Source organism: Trachypithecus francoisi, unplaced genomic scaffold, assembly GCF_009764315.1.
Source record: "Trachypithecus francoisi isolate TF-2019V2 unplaced genomic scaffold, Tfra_2.0 Lachesis_group1, whole genome shotgun sequence".
NCBI classification, from domain to species: Eukaryota; Metazoa; Chordata; class Mammalia; order Primates; family Cercopithecidae; genus Trachypithecus; species Trachypithecus francoisi.
In genome coordinates this window covers 144,750,792-144,774,176 of record NW_022681454.1, presented here as the reverse complement: position 1 = coordinate 144,774,176, position 23,385 = coordinate 144,750,792, and the positions used below count along the sequence as shown (strand labels likewise).

General features: G+C 40.2%; 1 protein-coding gene across 2 annotated transcripts in view; it reads right to left on the bottom strand.

Annotated features, from left to right (window-relative positions):
* The window catches only part of ARHGAP10 (Rho GTPase activating protein 10), a 343,992-nt gene that overhangs the window by 45,661 nt on the left and 274,946 nt on the right, over positions 1-23,385 (bottom strand). For both annotated transcript variants that reach the window (XM_033215447.1, XM_033215448.1), the window contains one exon: positions 11,554-11,704. In XM_033215447.1, the coding sequence (XP_033071338.1) occupies positions 11,554-11,704 (151 nt within the window). The remainder of the gene's footprint in view (positions 1-11,553; positions 11,705-23,385) is intronic.

Below are 23,385 nucleotides of genomic sequence, written 5' to 3'. Positions count from 1 at the left end.
TTAACATCTCTCCCAGACATCCATTTTATTTTTGCTTCCTAGTGCTAATTCAAGCCCACTTCAACCTCAGCCTAAATTACTTCATCAGCCTTTTACCATGGCTGCCTTTCAGATTCCTACTGGCAGATTAAGACAGATGAAGTTTCTTAAATATTATTTTCCAAATGTTACAACTCTTCTCCCTTGCTGAAAAATATACAGTGGTTCCTCTTATCATTTTAAACCTAAAGCAACTTTCCCTGGCTTTAAGAGTACTACCCTGCAGCAGCAGCTATAGTTCGAGGGCTTACTATGTGCCAGACATTAGGCTAAACACATTAACAACTGAACCTTCTCAACCATCCTCAGTGGTAGATACTATTACCAACCTGATTTTGTAGCTAATAAAATAGATTTAGAGAGGGTAAGCAATTTGTCCATGAGTACAGAGTCAGGATACATATTCCCTAGCCCAGGCTCCAATGCACCCATCTGTCCCCTAGGCTGTCTCTCCTGAGTCTAAGTCTTCCACATTAGGTCCACCTATCATTCACAACCGCCAACGCTGTCCCCTTCTAATCAGGGAGTCTCACACCTGGCTCTAATCAGCAGAGTCTCACATCTGCTCCTGCTATGCCTCAGTCACGCTACTCCCCTTACCTGAAACCCTTTCCCACACAACTGCCAAAACAGTTCATTTTAAGGAAACCAGAAAGCCTCCCCTCCAGACTTCCCTTCCTCAGAGCTAGCACTGGGTACTCATTGCCACATTGTTTCTTATTTCACTGCAGGGACAAATAGAATGGGAATAGAAAATCAGCTCCTTGAGAAGAAAAACTGTATGTGGCAGGATGTGGAGCATACAAAAGCTCTTCAATAGATACGTGGTGTAATTCTGATTTTCACATTTAGTGTAATAAAAACCACTAATAAATGGTAGAGGCAAAAACAACTTCCAAATGGCTAACAGCATTCCATCGTTTAGAATTAAAAATCTACATTTAAAAACACCACAAAGTGGCCTGCTTTCTAATTTTCTATTCTCTGGCTCATGCCTCAAAATCAAACCAGACTCTCTCAACCTACCCTAAGACGGCTCATTTATATCATCAGCATTGCTCTCGTTGACATGTGACAATTAAATTTTAGCTAATTATTCAAAGTTCTAATTTGGTATTACTCAGGCTGAAAGGACATCTATATATGACTTATTTGTCCTACTCTGATTTTAGAGACTCATCTAGATCAAGATATGTTCCTACTTAGGACCCAAAGAAATGATCACGTGTCATTGTTTATCCATCTCTGCCCCGCTCAACAGTATTTTCACTTTTTGCTGAGAAGGCTCTGTATCCTCATCATGGTATCTACCACGCTGTAGGACTACAATAACACATGCTCAACAAAATGTGCTGCAGTTAGCACATTCGTGATCCAAATGTGAAAGTGCCAACCCGACGATACCCAAGTAAGACCAACACTCAAATGTTATTAAATCTTGCCAATTGGCTTGCAAGATGATTTTGTTTTCAACTCACTATAAGTCATATTTTTTTAAGTTGCCTAAATAAGTAAGCTGCTATATCATGTTACAAAAGAAGACAGGCGAAGAATACTTAATTACACAAGAAGATACATATAAAACCTAGTTCTGTAAATGTCTAGTTCTGTTTAAAATTAGAGCTAGCATGAAGAAAGAGATTCAGATGGTAATCCTCTTCTCCCTGACTCCCCAAACCTTCGCTTAAAATTTCTTCTGCCTTGAATGAAAAATAACAAAGATCCCTTTGATCTCACATAGCCTCCTGAACTTTCCTTGTATTTGGGGGAATTACAATAAACACAACAGCCCCTCTGTATGTCAGAGATTATAAGGACACGCACTTGGAGTGGGGGCAGGAGAAAACAAACACATAACATATATTTAACATTTTTAGAGTCATCTCACTAGTTCTAAAGAAATAAAAACATAGGATATAACTTGAAAATGAAATGAAAGCAAACCTTTGATTTCTAATCTTTTTAGCACTTAGCAGCCTACCTCATATTTTGCTTTTTCATAACTGACTTAGCCAAATCTACTCAGCTTTGATGTTCGTGAGATTAAATGTTATATGAAAACTGAGCAATATGGCTTCAACAAAATAATAAAAGATGAGAATCTCACAAAGATTTAACAGCTGCTCTAATTTAAGAAAACAAGCCAGATATTACATCCATTTTAGTTCATATTAATCATCAATAAAGAACCTTAAGCAAGTAACTAGAATTTTAAAGTCTTTTGCAAATAAGTTTAATATCATTTAATCACATATTACAAAGAAAAATAATGAGCATACACAGTACGGCTAAATGCGCCAATGCCAATGGAAGTCTTTACTAAAGTAAAAGACACTCGGTGTATTTAGTTAAACTGGTCATCTCTCAACTGGGAGTAGGGGTGAGGTTGAATGAACATAACAGAAAACATGTCTCCCAGCAGAGGATCTCCCCTCCGGCTTCATGCTGGGTTTTCCACAGGCCCATCCTACCGTGACACATGCTAACAGGCTTGCTGACTCTTCACTGATGCTTTTTTGATCTGCCTGATGTTGAACTGAAACCAATTCCGAGTGTGTTCCAAGACTGGCTGTTTGGGACATCACACAGTTTCATACTCTACTCAGTGTAGAAGAAGAAATAACACACCACAAACCACTTCACTCAAATACCAAATCTCTGACCAAATCATAGGGCTGAAGAACATCTCCAGTCATCCAATCCAGTTCCTTGAATCTTGGCAGATAGTCTACCTAACTTATAAGCAAAAACTATTCGTCCTGGATTTAATTAAATCAAATTTAACTTATACTACAATGAGTCAAGGGGTGGGGGCAGGGAAGAGAGAAGCATATTTGTATACACATTTTCTATCTGTCCCATATAAACTAGAACATTTGGAAAAATAATCAACCAAAGTTGTCTATAATAACGCATATTTTAACCCAAACTAGATTAACACGGGAAGTCACTTCACTATTAACAATAAGAAAAATATACAAAAAAATTAAACTTTTTGAAACCTTCAAGTCGTTTTGACAATTACATGATTCAAGCTACTTAAAAAAAAATTAAGTCCTAATGACAAGAATACATCTTCTTTTGGAAGTAAAGTTTTCAATATGCTAAGTGACATTCAATAACATAAATAGTTGTTTTTAGTATTCTTTCCCTATATGCTTCCTTTCCAATAAATGTATTCACTTTCCCTTTTTTAGAATACGTAAAATATAAAAGCCTATGACAAAATATAGACCCTATTCTGTTCTCTCTGAAATAACTATTTTTTCACACAACTAAATCTTAACTACAAAAAACTGAGGGCAAGGGAGAATAACAGTTTTAAGTTGCTTTATCTTATCATATAACCTCTAAGATAAGATAAAAACCACACTGTGACCAAACTTAAGAGTTTTCCAGATTCTGACAACTTAAAAAAAAAAAAATCCCAATGTTGCAACCAAGGATGAATATAAAGCTATAAAATACTTCACGAAATACAAAATGTAGAACAAAACATCATATAATGAACATAAAAACCGACTAAAGAAGTTGAGTATCTGACAATCTTTTCCCTTAAAAATCAAGCAATTTTAACGAATTATTTTATCACCTACAAGTTAGGAAGGCTATGACTGCACACTAGCTTGAATGTTCCCATAAGAGATGTGCTAAATACCACTACAGAAGCTTCTTACCATTAATAATCACTTAGCAATCCAATGATCAAAAGGTTAATCCACTAAATAAATTTGATTGGATATTACAATCCCACTGCTAAGAACATCAAAATAATAGATGTGATCCTAAGACCAAAATGTCCTTCCTTACTCATCTACCTCATGAAATAGAGTCAATTCCATTTTGCTCAAGGGCCAAAGAGCCATTTGAGGTATTCTGTGTCTTCTTGATTTCTTTTTCCTTTACTACTTTCCAACATTTGCTTATTTCACTATTTATTAACACTTCCATCAGAGGACAAGTGAGATGTAAGAGAAGGTGCAATTCAAACCAGTCCCTTTTACTCCTATTAACAACTCTGCTGAGAAAGAATGAACGTGAGAAAGAGACAGAAGAAAAAAGTTAGTTAGGATCAGAAGTTGAAATGAGTGTCTAAAAGGAAGTACTGAAATTATAGCTTAACTGTAATGATTCATGTCCTTCCTCTGGAAATTATCCGATTGTAAAACTAATATTTGTATCATATGTACCTTTGTCTTAAGCAATATAAAAGAATCCCACATTTTAGTCCCCCTGTGTTATTACAGGAGGCATTCTGAGTCTTCCTCGAGATACCTCTAAGTCAGGCAAGCTGAAGACAGTTGTCACCTGCTTGCATAGATCTCTGGATATTAACCAGCTGGCCATGTGTGCATGCAGCTGCCTATGATGAAGGCATTGTATTTGTCCCCATTCTCATCCCCTTCATCACTCTGCTAATCTCACATTTCCCAACTAAGGAAACCTGGGTAGCTCAAGGATAATAAATGAAAGATTATTTTCTTAAAAAAAGAGGACTAGAAGAAGAATGAAGACTAGTTTCAAATTCAGCAAATGTTCTCAATAAGAGGAAGGCCTCACAAGACGAGTCACAGCTTTAGGCTGCGTACTGAAAATGCAGGTTTGGATACCAGAATCATCTTATTCTCCACACCAATAACCACATGATTTCAAATCAGCAATGGGAGGCCTGTGCACGGCTCCCAGTCTTGTTTTTTTTTTTTTTTTTTTTTTATTTTATTTTATTTTATTTTTTTTATTATACTTAAGTTCTAGGGTACATGTGCATGACGTTTATATCATGTATAACTCCCCAATGCAATCCCTCCCTCCTCCCCCCTCCCCATGATAGGCCCCAGTGTGTGATGTTCCCCTTCCCGAGTCCAAGTGATCTCATTGTTCAGTTCCCACCTATGAGTGAGAACATGCGGTGTTTGGTTTTCTCTTCTTGTGATAGTTTGCTAAGAATGATGGTTTCCAGCTGCATCCATGTCCCTACAAAGGATGCAAACTCATCCTTTTTTATGGCTGCATAGTATTCCATGGTGTATATGTGCCACATTTTCTTAATCCAGTCTGTCACAGATGGACATTTGGGTTGATTCCAAGTCTTTGCTATTGTGAATAGTGCCGCAATAAACATACGTGTGCATGTGTCTTTGTAGTAGAGTAATTTATAATCCTTTGGGTATATACCCAGTAGTGGGATGGCTGGGTCATATGGTACATCTAGTTCTAGATCCTTGAGGAAACGCCATACTGTTTTCCATAATGGTTGAACTAGTTTACAATCCCACCAACAGTGTAAAAGTGTTCCTATTTCTCCACATCCTCTCCAACACCTGTTGTTTCCTGACTTCTTAATGATTGCCATTCTAACTGGTGTGAGATGGTATCTCATTGTGGTTTTGATTTGCATTTCTCTGATGGCGAGTGATGACGAGCATTTTTTCATGTGTCTGTTGGCTGTATGGATGTCTTCTTTTGAGAAATGTCTGTTCATATCCTTTCCCCACTTTTTGATGGGGTTGTTTGTTTTTTCTTGTATATTTGTTTGAGTTCTTTGTAGATTCTGGATATTAGCCCTTTGTCAGATGAGTAGGTTGCAAAAATTTTTTCCCATTCTGTAGGTTGCCTGTTCACTCTGATGGTAGTTTCTTTAGCTGTGCAAAAGCTCTTTAGTTTAATTAGATCCCATGTGTCAATTTTGGCTTTTGCTGCCGTTGCTTTTGGTGTTTTAGACATGAAGTCCTTGCCCATGCCTATGTCCTGAATGGTACTACCTAGATTTTCTTCTAGGGTTTTTATGGTATTAGGTCTAACATTTAAGTCTCTAATCCATCTTGAATTAATTTTCGTATAAGGGGTAAGGAAAGGATCCAGTTTCAGCTTTCTACTTATGGCTAGCCAATTTTCCCAGCACCATTTATTAAATAGGGAATCCTTTCCCCATTTCTTGTTTCTCTCAGGTTTGTCAAAGATCAGATGGCTGTAGATGTGTGGTATTATTTCTGAGGACTCTGTTCTGTTCCATTGGTCTATATCTCTGTTGTGGTACCAGTACCATGCTGTTTTGGTTACTGTAGCCTTGTAGTATAGTTTGAAGTCAGGTAGCGTGACGCCTCCAGCTTTGTCCTTTTGACTTAGGATTGTCTTGGCAATGCGGGCTCTTTTTTGGTTCCATATGAACTTTAAAGCAGTTTTTTCCAATTCTGTGAAGAAAGTCATTGGTAGCTTGATGGGGATGGCATTAAATCTATAAATAACCTTGGGCAGTATGGCCATTTTCACGATATTGATTCTTCCTATCCATGAGCATGGTATGTTCTTCCATTTGTTTGTGTCCTCTTTGATTTCACTGAGCAGTGGTTTGTAGTTCTCCTTGAAGAGGTCCTTTACATCCCTTGTAAGCTGGATTCCTAGGTATTTGATTCTCTTTGAAGCAATTGTGAATGGAAGTTCATTCCTGATTTGGCTCTCTGCTTGTCTGTTACTGGTGTATAAGAATGCTTGTGATTTTTGCACATTAATTTTGTATCCTGAGACTTTGCTGAAGTTGCTTATCAGCTTAAGCAGATTTTGGGCTGAGACGATGGGGTTTTCTAAATATACAATCATGTCATCTGCAAACAGGGACAATTTGACTTCTTCTTTTCCTAACTGGATACCCTTGATTTCTTTCTCTTGCCTGATTGCCCTAGCCAGAACTTCCAACACTATGTTGAATAGGAGTGGTGAGAGAGGGCATCCCTGTCTTGTGCCAGTTTTCAAAGGGAATTTTTCCAGTTTTTGCCCATTCAGTATGATATTAGCTGTGGGTTTGTCATAAATAGCTCTTATTATTTTGAGGTACGTTCCATCAATACCAATTTATTGAGCGTTTTTAGCATAAAGGGCTGTTGAATTTTGTCAAAAGCCTTTTCTGCATCTATTGAGATAATTATGTGGTTCTTGTCTTTGGTTCTGTTTATATGCTGGATTACGTTTATTGATTTGCGAATGTTGAACCAGCCTTGCATCCCAGGGATGAAGCCCACTTGATCATGGTGGATAAGCTTTTTGATGTGCTGCTGAATCCGGTTTGCCAGTATTTTATTGAGGATTTTTGCATCGATGTTCATCAGGGATATTGGTCTAAAATTCTCTTTTTTTGTTGTGTCTCTGCCAGGCTTTGGTATCAGGATGATGTTGGCCTCATAAAAAGAGTTAGGGAGGATTCCCTCTTTTTCTATTGATTGAAATAGTTTCAGAAGGAATGGTACCAGCTCCTCCTTGTACCTCTGGTAGAATTCAGCTGTGAATCCATCTGGTCCTGGACTTTTTTTGGTGGGTAGGCTATTAATTGTTGCCTCAATTTCAGAGCCTGCTATTGGTCTATTCAGGGATTCAACTTCTTCCTGGTTTAGTCTTGGAAGAGTGTAAGTGTCCAGGAAATTATCCATTTCTTCTAGATTTTCTAGTTGATTTGCGTAGAGGCATTTATAGTATTCTCTGATGGTTGTTTGTATTTCTGTGGGGTCGGTGGTGATATCCCCTTTATCATTTTTTATTGCGTCTATTTGATTCTTCTCTCTTTTCTTCTTTATTAGTCTAGCTAGCGGTCTGTCAATTTTGTTGATCTTTTCAAAAAACAACTCCTGGATTCATTGATTTTTTGGAGGGTTTTTTGTGTCTCTATCTCCTTCAGTTCTGCTCTGATCTTAGTTATTTCTTGCCTTCTGCTAGCTTTTGAATGTGTTTGCTCTTGCCTCTCTAGTTCTTTTAATTGTGATGTTAGAGTGTCAATTTTAGATCTCTCCTGCTTTCTCTTGTGGGCATTTAGTGCTATAAATTTCCCTCTACACACTGCTTTAAATGTGTCCCAGAGATTCTGGTATGTTGTATCTTTGTTCTCATTGGTTTCAAAGAACATCTTTATTTCTGCTTTCATTTCGTTATGTACCCAGTAGTCATTCAGGAGCAGGTTGTTCAGTTTCCATGTAGTTGAGCGGTTTTGATTGAGTTTCTTAGTCCTGAGTTCTAGTTTGATTGCACTGTGGTCTGAGAGACAGTTTGTTATAATTTCAGTTCTTGTACATTTGCTGAGGAGTGCTTTACTTCCAATTATGTGGTCAATTTTGGAATAAGTGCGATGTGGTGCTGAGAAGAATGTATATTCTGTTGATTTGGGGTGGAGAGTTCTATAGATGTCTATTAGGTCCGCTTGGTGCAGAGATGAGTTCAATTCCTGGATATCCTTGTTAACTTTCTGTCTGGTTGATCTGTCTAATGTTGACAGTGGAGTGTTGAAGTCTCCCATTATTATTGTATGGGAGTCTAAGTCTCTTTGTAGGTCTCTAAGGACTTGCTTTATGAATCTGGGTGCTCCTGTATTGGGTGCATATATATTTAGGAGAGTTAGCTCTTCCTGTTGAATTGATCCCTTTACCATGATGTAATGGCCTTCTTTGTCTCTTTTGATCTTTGATGGTTTAAAGTCTGTTTTATCAGAGACTAGGATTGCAACCCCTGCTTTTTTTTGTTCTCCATTTGCTTGGTAGATCTTCCTCCATCCCTTTATTTTGAGCCTATGTATGTCTCTGCATGTGAGATGGGTCTCCTGAATACAGCAGACTGATGGGTCTTGACTCTTTATCCAGTTTGCCAGTCTGTGTCTTTTAATTGGAGCATTTAGTCCATTGACATTTAAGGTTAATATTGTTATGTGTGAACTTGATCCTGTCATTATGATATTAACTGGTTATTTTGCTCGTTAGTTGATGCAGTTTCTTCCTAGCCTCGATGGTCTTTACATTTTGGCATGTTTTTGCAATGGCTGGTACCGGTTGTTCCTTTCCATGTTTAGGGCTTCCTTCAGGGTCTCTTGTAAGGCAGGCCTGGTGGTGACAAAATCTCTAAGCATTTGCTTATCTGTAAAGGATTTTATTTCTCCTTCACTGATGAAGCTTAGTTTGGCTGGATATGAAATTCTGGGTTGAAAATTCTTTTCTTTAAGAACGTTGAATATTGGCCCCCACTCTCTTCTGGCTTGTAGAGTTTCTGCCGAGAGGTCTGCTGTTATTCTGATGGGCTTCCCTTTGTGGGTAACCCGACCTTTCTCTCTGCCTGCCCTTAAGATTTTTTCCTTCATTTCAACTTTGGTGAATCTGGCAATTATGTGTCTTGGAGTTGCTCTTCTGGAGGAGTATCTTTGTGGCGTTCTCTGTATTTCCTGAATTTGAATGTTGGCCTGCCCTACTAGGTTGGGGAAGTTCTCCTGGATGATATCCTGAAGAGTGTTTTCCAACTTGGTTCCATTTTCCCCCTCACTTTCAGGCACCCCAATCAGACGTAGATTTGGTCTTTTTACATAATCCCATACTTCTTGCAGGCTTTGTTCATTTCTTTTTCTTCTTTTTTCTTTTGGTTTCTCTTCTCGCTTCATTTCATTCATTTGATCCTCAATCGCTGATACTCTTTCCTCCAGTTGATCGAGTCGGTTACCGAAGCTTGTGCATTTGTCACGTATTTCTCGTGTCATGGTTTTCATCTCTGTCATTTCGTTTATGATCTTCTCTGCATTAATTAGTCTAGCTGTCAATTCTTCCACTTTTTTTTCAAGATTTTTAGTTTCTTTGCGCTGGGTACGTAATTCCTCCTTTAGCTCTGAGAGGTTTGATGGACTGAAGCCTTCTTCTCTCATCTCGTCAAAGTCATTCTCTGACCAGCTTTGATCCGTTGCTGGCGATGGGCTGCGCTCCTTTGCAGGGGGAGATGCGCTCTTATTTTTTGAATTTCCAGCTTTTCTGCCCTGCTTCTTCCCCATCTTTGTGGTTTTATCTGTCTCTGGACTTTGATGATGGTGACGTACTGATGGGGTTTTGGTATAGGTGTCCTTCCTGTTTGATAGTTTTCCGTCTGACAGTCAGAAGGACTGTCTGTTGGTCTGTTGAGATTGCTTGAGGTCCACTCCAGACCCTGTTTGCCTGGGTATCAGCAGCAGAGGTTGCCGAAGATAGAATATTGCTGAACAGCGAGTGTACCTGTCTGATTCTTTCTTTGGAAGTTTCCTCTCAGGGGTGACGCCACCCTGTGAGGTGTGGGGTATCAGACTGCCCCTAGTGGGGGATGTCTCCCAGCTAGGCTACTCAGGGGTCAGGGACCCACCTGAGCAGGCAGTCTGTCCGTTCTCAGATCTCAACCTCCGCGTTAGGAGATCCACGGCTCTCCCCAAAGCTGTCAGACAGAGTCGTTCGGGTCTGCAGCGGCCCCGCTCTTTCCCCTAATGGACTGCAGCTGTGCGCTGTCCGCAGCGGTAGAGTCTACAGAGACAGGCAGGCTTCCTTGAGCTGCTGTGAGCTCCACCCAGTTCGAGCTTCCCAGCGGCTTTGTTTACCTACTTAAGCCTCAGCAATGGCGGGCGCCCCTCCCCCAGCCTCGCTGCTGCCTTGCGGATAGATCGCCGCAGACGGCTGTGTTAGCAGTGAGGGAGGCTCCGTGGGCGTGGGACCCTCCCGGCCAGGTGTGGGATATATTCTCCTGGTGTGCCTGTTTCCTTAAAGCGCAGTATTGGGGTGGGAGTTACCCGATTTTCCAGGTGTGTGTGTCTCAGTTCCCCTGGCTAGGAAAACGGATTTCCTTCCCCCTTGCGCTTCCAGGTGAGGCGATGCCTCGCCCTGCTTCAGCTCACGCTGGTCAGGCTGCAGCAGCTGACCCGCACCGATTGTCCGGCACTCCCTAGAGAGATGACCCCAGTACCTCAGTTGAAAATGCAGAAATCACCGGTCTTCTGTGTCGCTCGCGCTGGGAGTTGGAGACTGGAGCTGTTCCTATTCGGCCATCTTGCTCCGCCCCCAAACGTAATCCCAGTCTTGTTTTGTATGGATCAGTGCTGGAAACTCAGATTTCTAGGCTCTGTAAAAATTGGGCAATCTGGCAACACTGAAACAACAGAGCCACATGGCAATGATTACCTAGAACAGGGTGGCTCGGATAGGACGTGAGAACTTCCACTGGCCAGAGTTCCACTGCAGCCCAGTTCCCACAGGCCTGGCCCAGGTAGGCAGGTCAACTTGCCACCCCTGCCATAAGATGAAGCATTGTGCCTGATGAGCAAGTCAGAAAAATGGGGCAAGCAAGGCACACAAGCCGTAAACCCCGGTGTGATGGTGAACTGTGCCTTTAATCTAGATGCATTTAATATGAGACTCCATCCGCTCCTCTCATAAAAGATCTGCTTTAATTTTAGTTCCCCTTCCATTTGTCTCAGGGTTATGTAACCTCACAGGAGGTCACACAAGTCTCCCGAAAAAGAAATTTAAGCTGCCTTTTAAAAATAAAAAAAGAACCATGCATAACAAAGACAAACACAAAACCGAAACTTGAGTTTTCTCCCTTACAAAAAAGCTTCACCCTCCCTGTAAATCTCAAAATTATAATCTTAAGGGAAGAAGAAATTAAAACACAGACGACAGAAAACTGTGGCCTGCCCTGAGGACATATGATATGTCATACTCTCAACATGCTATCAAGCAAAAAATATCATTAACATCTTACCATCTTCCAGCTCCAGACAAAGATTGTAGACGGCCACGGGCCTCTTGGTTCTCTGGCCTTGTCTCTTTGACTGCCTTGGTGGCGCATTTGGGGGTGATGCTGACAGGCAGGTGGGCTCAGGGAATGTGGTATCGGGCGGCGTCCGAAAAATCTGCCATCAAAGCATAAAGGACAGGAATTATTTACCATGAACAGAAACCTGTGTGTTACTCCAGTAAACGAGCACCACAACATTTGATCTGGAGTTCATTCAAGACAGGCTAGAGCCCAAAATTAATTCCTTCAAATGAAGGGAAGAGGACATAGCCTTTTATTTTTTTAACAGAAGATTCCAAAATAAAATATCTGATTAAATTTAAGTCAAAACAATATCAGATTGTTATATGATTGTTATATATCAAATAATTCATTCCAAAACTAAACAAGTAAAACTATCGTTAGCTGATATAGACAGTACCACAGCCCTTCATCTCCAAAGGAAGCAGCCAGGATAAAACATTAAAAATAAGTATTTCATTAAATTTTACAGAAGGTTTTATTTACACCAAAACGTTGGCCTCAATTTTTTCCAAACTACGTAAACAGAAACATATGACTGCAAATACTTTTTACACATTTAAAAATAGCCTATGCTTATGAAATTACCTTTCTAGCTTCCCATTTACATTTTTCATAAAATGTTTTCTAGATTTTATCAATTCATTTAATACCCTCTAACTCCTCTTTTATTTCCCCTTTCATTTATGAAACCTAGAATATTAGCACCTTGATTTATCTACAATGTCATTCATAGATCAGTAATAATAACATTAATTAAAATGTGCTGCTCCTTTGCTTAGCAAATTTTGAGAAAAGCAATCTGTGCCACAAAGGAAAGCATATCATACGGAGGTGATTGATAATAGACCCTCCATAGCTGCGAGATCCCAGTTTAGAGGCTTCCTTCCAGCAACGTTGCAGGCCCTTCATCCTTCAATAAAGTCATAAAGTAAAATACATTAGAGATAGCAACGTAATAGAAGCTGCATCTCTAAAGGGTTGACGTTCCTCAGGTGGAAGCAGAAAACAGGAAGAAAGTCAGTTAGCTTTAAACAAAACATGAATATAAAACCCACAAATACCTAATGTATGTGGGGCTTAAATCCTAGAGGGCAGGTTGATGGATGCAGCAAACCACCATGGCACATGTATACCTATGTAACAAACCTGCACGTTCTGCACATGTATCCCAGAACCTGCACATTCTGCACATGTATAATTTAAAAACAAAAAGCACTATGAGAATGTCTCACTGTTTTATATTTTTTATATTAAAAGAAAAAGTGGGACACAACCTTCCATACAAGTGAGGGTGTATCACTTACATATACGTATCACTGAACAACTAACAACGATGTTGCAGTTTTAATTGCACAGTCTAAAAGTTTGCACCTTAAAACTATTACATACCAATAAAAATAAGCTATTTCAAAGACAACATTTGCTTTATAGTCCCATACTGCCCCCTCATGTGTAAATGAAATTTTAAAAAAATGATTTAAGTTACTGTAGACAAGTATGTACTAGTGAAAATTTAATTTATTGCTCCAACTGGTAACCTGCTAACAGCATGTTTCCACAAAATCTGTGTTCCAATAGGCCCATCTGGCCAACACTTAACTACTTATCTGCCTGAAAACTCCTCTGCTGCCTGGACTATCATCCACAGCTGGATTTACTGCCATGTGTCATTGTTCAGATGTAAGAAGGCTGTGGGGTGGTGGGAACAGGAGAGCAGTTAAGTTGAGAAGTCCCATAACAGTGAAGGAGAGAAGAAAAGCCAGGAAAACAAGACTCTACTGAAAAAAAAAATGGCACCTGTGACATTTAAAACAGCTCCCCAGCTTACCTACTAATATGTTTGATGTTTACAAACATGGCAGATGCCTCTAGGATGTCACCAGAATAGAAAACCAAGCCATACACACGTATATCCAAAGCATAAATTAGCAAAGAAAAAGTTATATCCCAACAACTGGTGATGGATAGATGATAACCTTCCAAACAGACCCTCTCAGAGGATCATACTGACTGGAACGGTGCAAATGCTGAAAACAGCCCCACCTCTTTCCTCCAGTTTGTAGTGAGGGTGTTGGGGAAAGGGTGTGGAGGGGTGAGGTGTGGAGGCCACCCCAAACTGCAGAGCCAGACTACCAAGCAAAATGAGACCCTGCAGAGGACTGATCTCAGTCCTTCCCAGCACCTCAGTCCAAATCTCAGGGCTGGGCCCAACCCAGGTTGGTCTCCAGAAGACTTAAGGCACTGTTTAGCTCACATCAGAGTATCTGGGAATGAGGACCAAGCTTTGGAGTCTGTTTTGTTTTCTTTGGTTTACATCTTAAAGCTCCTCAGGTGATTCTTTTGTATAGTCAAGACTAAGAAACAATGATTTAGATATAGGTATTCCACTGTTATTTTATACTTGTCTCGGATGAACAAAAGTCAATTATCAAAACACCAGAAAATGGGAGTGCAAATGAGTTCAACCATTGTGGAAGACAGCATGGTGATTCCTCCAAGATTTAGAAACAGAAATATTAATACCATTTGACTCAGCAATCCCATTACCAGGTATATACCCAAGGAATGTAAATCATTCTGTTATAAAGATACACGCCATGTGTATGTTCACTGCAACACTATTCACAATAGCAAAGACATGGAATCAACCCAAATGCCCATCAATAATAGACTGGATAAAGAAAATGTGGTGTATATACATATACCATAGAATACTATGCCGTTATAAAAATGAACAAGATCCTGTCCTTTGCAGGGACGTGGATGGAGCTGGAAGCCATTATCCTCAGCAAAGTAATGCAAGGAAAATAATAATAATAATAATAATAAATGCATGTTCTCACCTATAAGTAGGAGCTGAACGATGAGAACCATGGACACATAGGGGAACACACACTGAGGCCTGTCAGTGGGGCAGGGGGAGGGAGAGCATCAAGAAGAATAGCTAATGCATGCTGGGCTTAATACCTAGGTGATGGGTTGATACGTGCAGCAAACCAGCATGCCACACGTTTGTGTAACAAATCTGCACATCCTGTACATGTACCCCCAGCACTTAAAAGGTGAAGGGGAAAAAAAACACCAGAAAAATTATTTCATAAAATTTGGCACTGTACATATATAATCAATTTCTTGAACCTTGCCAAGTCCTAATGAGGTATAAAATATGTCAAAGATTCTAAACACACATCATACCCTCAATAAGTTCTATGCTGTATAGGCTGAACATCCCAAATGCAAAAATCTGAAATCTGAAACACTCCAAAATCTGAAACTTTTGAGTGCTGACATGACACTCAAAGGAAATGCTCATTGGAGCATTTTGAATTTCAGATTTGGGATACTCAACTATTACATGTAATGCAAATATTCAAAAATAAAAAAAATTGAAATTCATAACACTTCTGGTCCCAAGCATTTCCATGAAGGGATACTCAACCTGTATTAGCACTTCAGAAAGCTAAGCTATCATCCCGATTAACACGGGCAGCAAATCACAGATCCTCATCTAAGATAGCACTATCCTGGCTTTTAAATCCTAACAGCTATGGAAGGTTAGGTTAGACTCCCTCCCTCCCCCCGAGGTGGAGTCTCACTCTGTCGCCCAGGCTGGAGTGCAATGGCGTGATCTCAGCTTGGCTTGGCTCACTGCAACCTCCGCCTCCTGGGTTCAAACGATTCTCCTGCCTCAGCCTCCTGAGTAGCTGGGGTTACAGGCGCGCACCACCATGCCCAGCTAATTTTTGTATTTTTAGTAGAGATGGGGTTTCACCATGTTGGTCAGGATGGTCTCTAACTCCTGACCTCATGATCTGCCCACCTCAGCCTCCCAAAGTGCCGGGATTACAGGTGTGAAATGAGAATCATAATGCTTGTACTATAGGGATTAAGTGACATAATGTTTATAAAGTGTTCAGTACAGTGCCTGGCATACAGTAGGCAGAAATAAATGGTAGCTATTTGTATTCATAATTGCAATAGCAAATACTTATAAAAATGAATTCAGACCCTCATGACTCCACTCAACTGTTATTTTAGAGGGCACTAATTTCTTGGGGTCTTGAATATTCCCCAAATTCAGTGCTCTGAGCCAAGTTATTCCAAAGTGCTATGGAAAAGGACATCAAGCAATGGACTAAAGAAAAGTAACAAATGGAGCACCTTTACAAAATTCCCAAGTAACCTGGAATCAAACAATTGTTTCCTGTATTTATTTCTGTACCCTAGCACCTAAATTTTGGATATAAAATACTTCCTGATTCATTTAACACATTTAACATTTAATAAACACCTACTAGGTAGCAAGCTTTCTCATAAGCAGTTTAGCAGCCTTTGAGGTAAGATACTGTTCTACACATTTTACAAATAAGCAAAGCTCAAAAATTAAACAATTAGCACAAGTCTCTACGGTTTCAAAATGGTAGAGTTGGCATCTGAAGTTGGCTTTCATTCCAAAGTCACTGCTGCCAAACTATAAAAATATTATAGGTTTATGAAACAAACAACATTTAATTCTTAGGGAAAAATACTACCAGCTAGTACTATCTTCTATCTGTTCAGAAAGAGTAAAATGGGGAATAGCTACATAAATTCACCATCCCCTTCTACATGTTCTGAGAATACATTACCTTTATATGCATTTACTTTGTCTTCCAATGCCCCAGTTCTGAAGCCTTTTTTTTTTTTTTTTTTGATACAAAGCCATCCTCTGATGATCTCTCTGAAACACCAGGAATGACTTAAAGGGACACTGTTTTTAGATCTACAAGAAGAGGAAATAGTAAAACTATTTACTTTAAAATTCTGACCTGTGATTTTGGCAATCGAATTCTAGAAGATAAAATGTAGCTTATCTTGTTCTACATTGCCAAGATGTGTGTCATCTCTAAAGATAATACTGATTTGCCAATTCTAGAACCACTGCATGGATGTAAATTCCTCTCAGTGCCCAGGTCTCCTTCTAAGATTACCCAGCTCTCTCAACTTTCCTGACATCACACCTCTCACTGCCTTTGTTCTAGGAGAGATGAACTTATCTTAAGCAATATTGAGAATCAAGAGATTACATCTATTCAAAACTTTTCTTCCCCCCAGGGTGAAAATTTTTTCACAGCACCTACGTATTTACAACATAAGAAAAACTCAAGTCTGACAATCCAATGACAAAAAACACTCCACGTGTAGGCATGCCAGGTAAGGAAGTGCTTGCTTACTCAGGTCTCCTAAGAGTGCCAGCAGCAACAGCAGTCTGGCACTACTGTTCAGAGTTACAGATTCCTCAGACACAACACAATGGATGTTTATGCCCATGGGACTCAGCCATTTATACAAATCCCTCCCCAAGTCCTTCACGCTCTGCTACCAGGGGCCACATGTGGAAACGACTGCACCACTTCTGCCAGAAATACTTTGCCAATAACAGGATATAAGACAGTCTCTGAAAATTCTGCTTTAGCACACAACTTAAACCTGAAGCATTTGATTGAACTGAATTAATAAATACTGTAAGTCCACAGTATCTATCTATGTAATGACATCACACTACCTCTCCCTGAATTCCTTTACATACACACACACACATACATATTTATGGTTACTGGCTCATCACTGTCACAGCTCTCATTATAATGTTGGGATGCTTTAGACCTTAGAAGCAGGCCTCAGAAAACAGAATCTCTCTCTGCTCTCCCCAAGGCAGGTATCTTCCCCTGCATTAAAGAACTGGCCTTCCTGGCTTACCTATTAATTATTTATATTAAAAGAAAAAGTAGCACACAACCTTTGACACAAGTGAGGGTGTATCAGGTACTGTCTATACCTAAAGACTGTTTTACCTGTTTAGTTTTGGAATGAATTATTTGATGTGTAACGATCTGATGTTGTTTTGACTTAAATTTAATCAGATTTTATTTTCGAATCTTCTATTAAAAAAATAAATCCTCTGACCTTCCTTGTCTGACTTTAGGTCATAAGACCTCCATTTCAGAAGGCGTCTTGCTCTATATTCTGGAGGAAGGAATGCTACACAGAGAGGCCAAGGAGAATCTGAACAGTCAGGCGTTGCTGGGTTTTTCTTGCAGTCCATTAGCATTAGATCAGACCCTTTCTGTACAATTATATTTCCGCTTTGTGGTCAGTCGTGCCCATCCAATGAACTCTCCATAGGGTATGAAAAGCTTCTGGAGAGCTGAACACAGAGCTTCCTGGAGGGTGGTACACCAAGGGGAGGCATGGAAGCTCCACACCCCTTCCTCCATAGCTCACCCTATGCATCTCTTTATCTGTATCCCTAGCAATATCATTCATTCATTCACTTTACTTTTTTGAGACAGAGGCTCACTCTGTCCCCCAGGCTGGAGTGCAGTGGCACAATCTTGGCTCACTGCAATCTCCGCCACCCAGGCTCAAGCGATTCTCCTGCCTCAGCCTCCCGAGTAGCTGGGATTACAGGCATGCACCACCACACCCAGCTCGTTTGTTTATGTTTTGTTTTTTTAAGTAGAGATGAGGTTTCACCATGTTGCCCAGACTGGTCTTAAACTCCTGGCCTCAAGTGATCTGCCTGCTGCGGCCTCCCAAAGCATACAATGTCCTGTATACTCAATCGGTAAATGTGTTCGAGTTCTGTGAGCCACTCTAGCAAATTAATCGAAACCAAAGCGGGGGTTGTGGGAACCCCAACTGGAAGCCAGTCAGTCAGAATTTCTGGAAGCCTGGATTCGCGACTAGCATCTGAAAAGGGGGCAGTCTTGGGGACTAAGCCCTCAATCTGTGGCATCTGGCACTACCTCCAGGTGTTGGAATTGAATGGGAGGACACCTAGCTGGCGCTCGCTGGAGAGCCGACTGCTTGCTTGGTGTGTAGGGAAAACCCCCACACATCTGGACTTGGAGGTTTTCTGTGTTGACTGTTGTGTTATGAGAACAGAGGAAAAAACAATTTGCATTTTTTCCCTCATTAATTTTTTTTTCTTTCAGAGACAGGGTCTTGCTCTGTTGCCCAAGATAGAGTGCAGTGGTACAATCACAGGTCGCTGCAGCCTTGAACTCCTGGGCTCAAGCAATCCTCCTGCCTCAGCCTCTTAAGTAATCAGGACTTCAGGCATGTGTCATCACAACCAAATAATTTTTAATGTTTTTGTAGAGACAGGATCTCATTCTGTCAGCCAGGCTAATCTCGAACTCCCGGTCTCAAGTGACCCTCCCACCACAGCCTCTCAAAGCACTGGGTTTACAGGTGTGAGTCACTGCATCCAGCTCCAGTAATTCTTTTTTAAAAAGATGTTTCTACCAACAAGTTCACTGGTCTTTATTACACCAGGAAGATTATGTTTGTATATTCCTATGTTCTCAAATAATAACAGTTGCAACTTCTGGGTACTTGCCACATGCCTGACATTATGCCAAGTGCTTGACTTACAAAGATTTGAACCCACTTCCCTCACTCCACTGTACATGTCTTGACCACTGTGTTCCACTGCCTGCAACATCACCCAGCCATACCAAGCCCCATTCACAGTATGTCCTCTGTGCTGATGTCTTATTTCACAGAACTATACTTATCCATAAGCAGACAGAGGTATTTCCAGAAGACAGCTAGAAATCAACGCAGGCTCTCCTAAGTTAACATAGAAAGGAGGGACAGAAATAAAATGGCCAGTCTTCTTTCTAAAATAGCACAGTTACAAAATGGCCAAATACTACTTTGAGCTTTGGAGTCTACAGGTTTAAGCAAACCCTGATCACCTTGGGGTTGTTTGACTAGGTTCGCTCCAAGGTAACCTGAACTTCAACCTACAACTTTACCTCAGAGTAGCTACCACGTGAACAGTACACAGAGAGAGCACTGAAAACCTTTTCCAGCTCTCTGTCCTTGAATCACCATGACTAAATATGGGTCTTTTCTAGAAAATTTCACTAGAATTGACGACAGGGTCTGACAGTAAAATACCAGTCGGGTTCAGGCTTGAGGCTGGAAATATTCTACAGTTTCATGTTTGTTCTGGTTCATTAAAACTCAGAATCTTGAAGCTGGAAAGTATCCTACTTACCCCTTAGGCCAAGCCCATTATTTCACAGTTGAGCAAACTGAGGCCCCGTGGTTAAAGATTTGCTCATATTCACACCACTAGTCAGTGGCAGAGTCAGGCCTTATTCCCAGAGCAGGTCTCACGGCCAACTGCTACTTCCTATCTTGCTAGCTTTGACCCCTTCTTTCTAACAAAGTATCCCTCATGCATGTACTTCCTCTTCTGGGCAGTTTTTGCTGAATAGCTGAAATTCCTCAAAGTGATTTCCAATGCATTACAGATGCAAGAGGCTGACATTAGAGCATAGGAAGGGTCCTGTTTGGAGTCCTGCTGCGACCTATCAGTATGAGGCCCTCTCTACCATGTCACAGGAGACTAGAGAAAGGCCACCAGGAGAAAAGAAAGGGAAGAAAGGAACAGGAGACATTCCCCTGCCAGTGGTCACCTGTCCCACAGGTTCAGGCCCTGACTCAGCATCGGCTTTTCAAAAAACAACTACAACTTTGGTTTACGACTAAAACTAAAAGAAGAAGAAAGTTCTTTTCTGAAATATACCAAATTGGTACAGTTTCTGTTTTTCTAAATTATTTTTAGGTTTTATTTCAGGAAACATTTTTAGACCCCTTTCCCAAGTTCCAGTGGGACATACCATATTGATTTCAGTAGCACTCTATACGCTAAACAGAGTGATACATAGCTGACTTTGGTTTTTGCATTAAAGATTTCAGCATATTGACAATCTTTATCAATCAGACTTTATAAAGTACAACACACTCCAGAACTACCTACTCCACCCACAGGCATCTTCAGTGCCACTAACTAGGGATGCAACATCAGTGTCCTGCTTCTTCCAGTGTTTCATTTCACAAAGACCAACAGAAGGAATAATAACTTTGATAATACGCTCAGAACCAAATGGCATTACAGACATTTTCACTACATCAACCTTCTCCCCATCTACATCAGGTGATCCTCTCCTGATTAAGCCAAAGCTGCATCACTATTATGTTCATGGTGTGAACATATATCCCCAATTATAAAATGTTGTTTTCTGGTTTGCAAACCTTTAAAAACACTCCAGGTGCAGTTTCATCAATTTGCACCTGCAAACATTTGGAAAACACAGCATACGATTTCCGAAGTCAGAAGAATACACTTCTCCAAATATAGCTGTAATGTTGACTTTCATAACCTAAATGTCTACAAATACTCTTCGCTCAGTAAAAAGCCAAAGCCTTTTTTCAATGTTTCCCTTGCTCACATGCAAACAAAAAGTTTACATTTCAGTAATAAATGCGTAGACTAACATTAATAAAATATACTCTATGTCAACAATAAGGCATACTCCGTACACAACATTCCTTTCTTTCTCCTCTTCTTCCTCCTCCTTCAATGTTGGTAACAACTTTTTAAAATTCCTTTTCTCCTCTCTTTTCACCCTTCTTTCTGAGCCTCAAGCCCTCCCTTAAAAATCACTGGGTCCTACTAGCAGCACAGAAGATCAAAACATAGTAAATGTACCACTGGCAGTCTCGAAGACCTGAGGATCCCCAAGAAGAGGATTTGCTCCCCTGGGATAGTGAGAACCCTGATAAAAAAGAGTCTTCCTTAAATGACACTGGTGAAACTTTAAGTAAACACAGTTAGAACTAATTGACTCATCATCTCATGAAATTTCCAACATGAATGAAATTTTTCTTTTGGAATACAAGCCATGACCCCTAGTCATTTGGATAGGCTACAGTAACTTTTCTTTATTTTTTTTTGAGATGGAGTCTCACTCTGTCGCCCAGGCTGGAGTGCAGCGGCGAGATCTTGGCTCACTGCAACCTCTGCCTCTGGGGTTCACAGCATTCTCCTGCCTCAGCCTCCAGAGTAGCTGGGACTACAGGCACCTGCCACCACGCCTGGCTAATTTTTTGGATTTTTAATAGAGACGGGGTTTCACCGTGTTAGCCAGGATGGTCTCAATCTCCTGACCTCATGATCCGCCCACCTCGGCCTCCCAAAGTGCTGGGATTACAGGCGTAACTTTTCCTAGAAAGAAAAAAACAAGCCATGCACCTATTCATTCTCCAAAAGGAAATGTGCGAATTTTAGTCACAACGAAGAACACATCTCTTGAAGGCATGTATACGTATTTATCAGAATCATGTGAAACCTATTCCAAGTACACATATTTACAGGAATGGCTTACATATTTAAGAGAGAATCCAATATTTTCTTTTTTCCATTTCCATTTCAGCTCTAATAAAAATAAAATGCCTAAAGCAAATTCATGTTTTGAAAGTGGTCAATGGTGGCATTTTAGGACAGGCTGCACTGAAGGTGGGGGGGGCGGAATACTATCAGTCTTCATACTGAATTACTGTTTCTAAAATTTATAGGAATACTTTGCTTTTTTTTAAATTGATAAACATTTTTTTCCCAAATTACAATTTATTCATGTTACAAAGGTGATAATGAATACACATTACATTCCTTGTAGAAATGTTAGCAAACACAAAACAGCTCTTGAAAGAAGGTTTAAAACAAAAACAAAAACAGATAGATACCCATCATCTCCTACACAGGAACATTTCTATAAAATTTTGATGACAATTCTTTAGGGTTTTTTTCTTTTCTTGAACATTTTGTCATTATAAAGAAGAAAACAGTCAATATATTTAATACAACTATATATGGACCTCAGGTTCCTAGAATTTATTCAGTCCCAGGTTATACATGAGATGTGGCCTCTGCAATATATGGGTTGGTGCAAAAGTTTAAATGTGGGTTTTACAATTATTTTTGCACCAACTTAATATATCTCTTAAGACTAAACTTTGGGGCAAGATTCAATTTCTAAACACATTAGGACACAGCTAGACTTTACCATTCAATTGAAATGTTTCTAAACAAGGGTTTAGAAAACCTGCAAGAATACATTTGAAAAAACATTCCAAACAGCACACTGTTCCCACTCTCACTCTTGTCAACTTAAGTCTATGTGGAGGTCCCACACACTGGTGTCAGGCACCAGCCTCTCCTTCAGTGTGAACTACGCAATTCAGTTTAAGAAGTCTTACATATGATGACAAAGTATAATCTTTACCGCGCTCCTGCACCTTAAAAAATATAAAGGTTCCTGCTTAGATTCTTGGATGACCTACTGGTTTGGAACTCGCTGCCGCTCAGACATAGCAGCCATGTACCAAAAGCACAGGGGGAGATTTCTCTCAGTGGGTATCACCTCACCTAGGCCTTGGACCAGCTTTGACATAAATGTTTGCAATCATAATAAATGAGGTAATGACATACTGTCAGGCGCATCCCCTTAACTGGAAGGAGGCCGAATAGTCAGGATAATGGCCATAGAACCACACACACAGGAAGGTAGAATGCCTTCATCTGTATTACTGTTGACATGCTAATAACCGTTTGGCACTTCTATCAGTAAGACACGGCCCACCTGCCAAATTGGGTCATGCATGCTTATCTTTGTCCAAGAAAGGATTTTAAGAACCCAGCACTGTCTGTAATTCTTACGTGTTTAGTTACTGGGAGATTAGCACATAAAGATTTTTATGTAATTCAAATCCCAACTAATAAACATAAAGGAGCCAACAATGAATGCTAAAACTAACTGGCTAAAGATGCCAAGGAACAGGACTCTTCAATATTCTCAGGGTGTCTCCTGATGGATTACAGTTAATTCCAAAGAGAAAATGGCTATATTTACAATTAGGAAATACAGCAGTCAC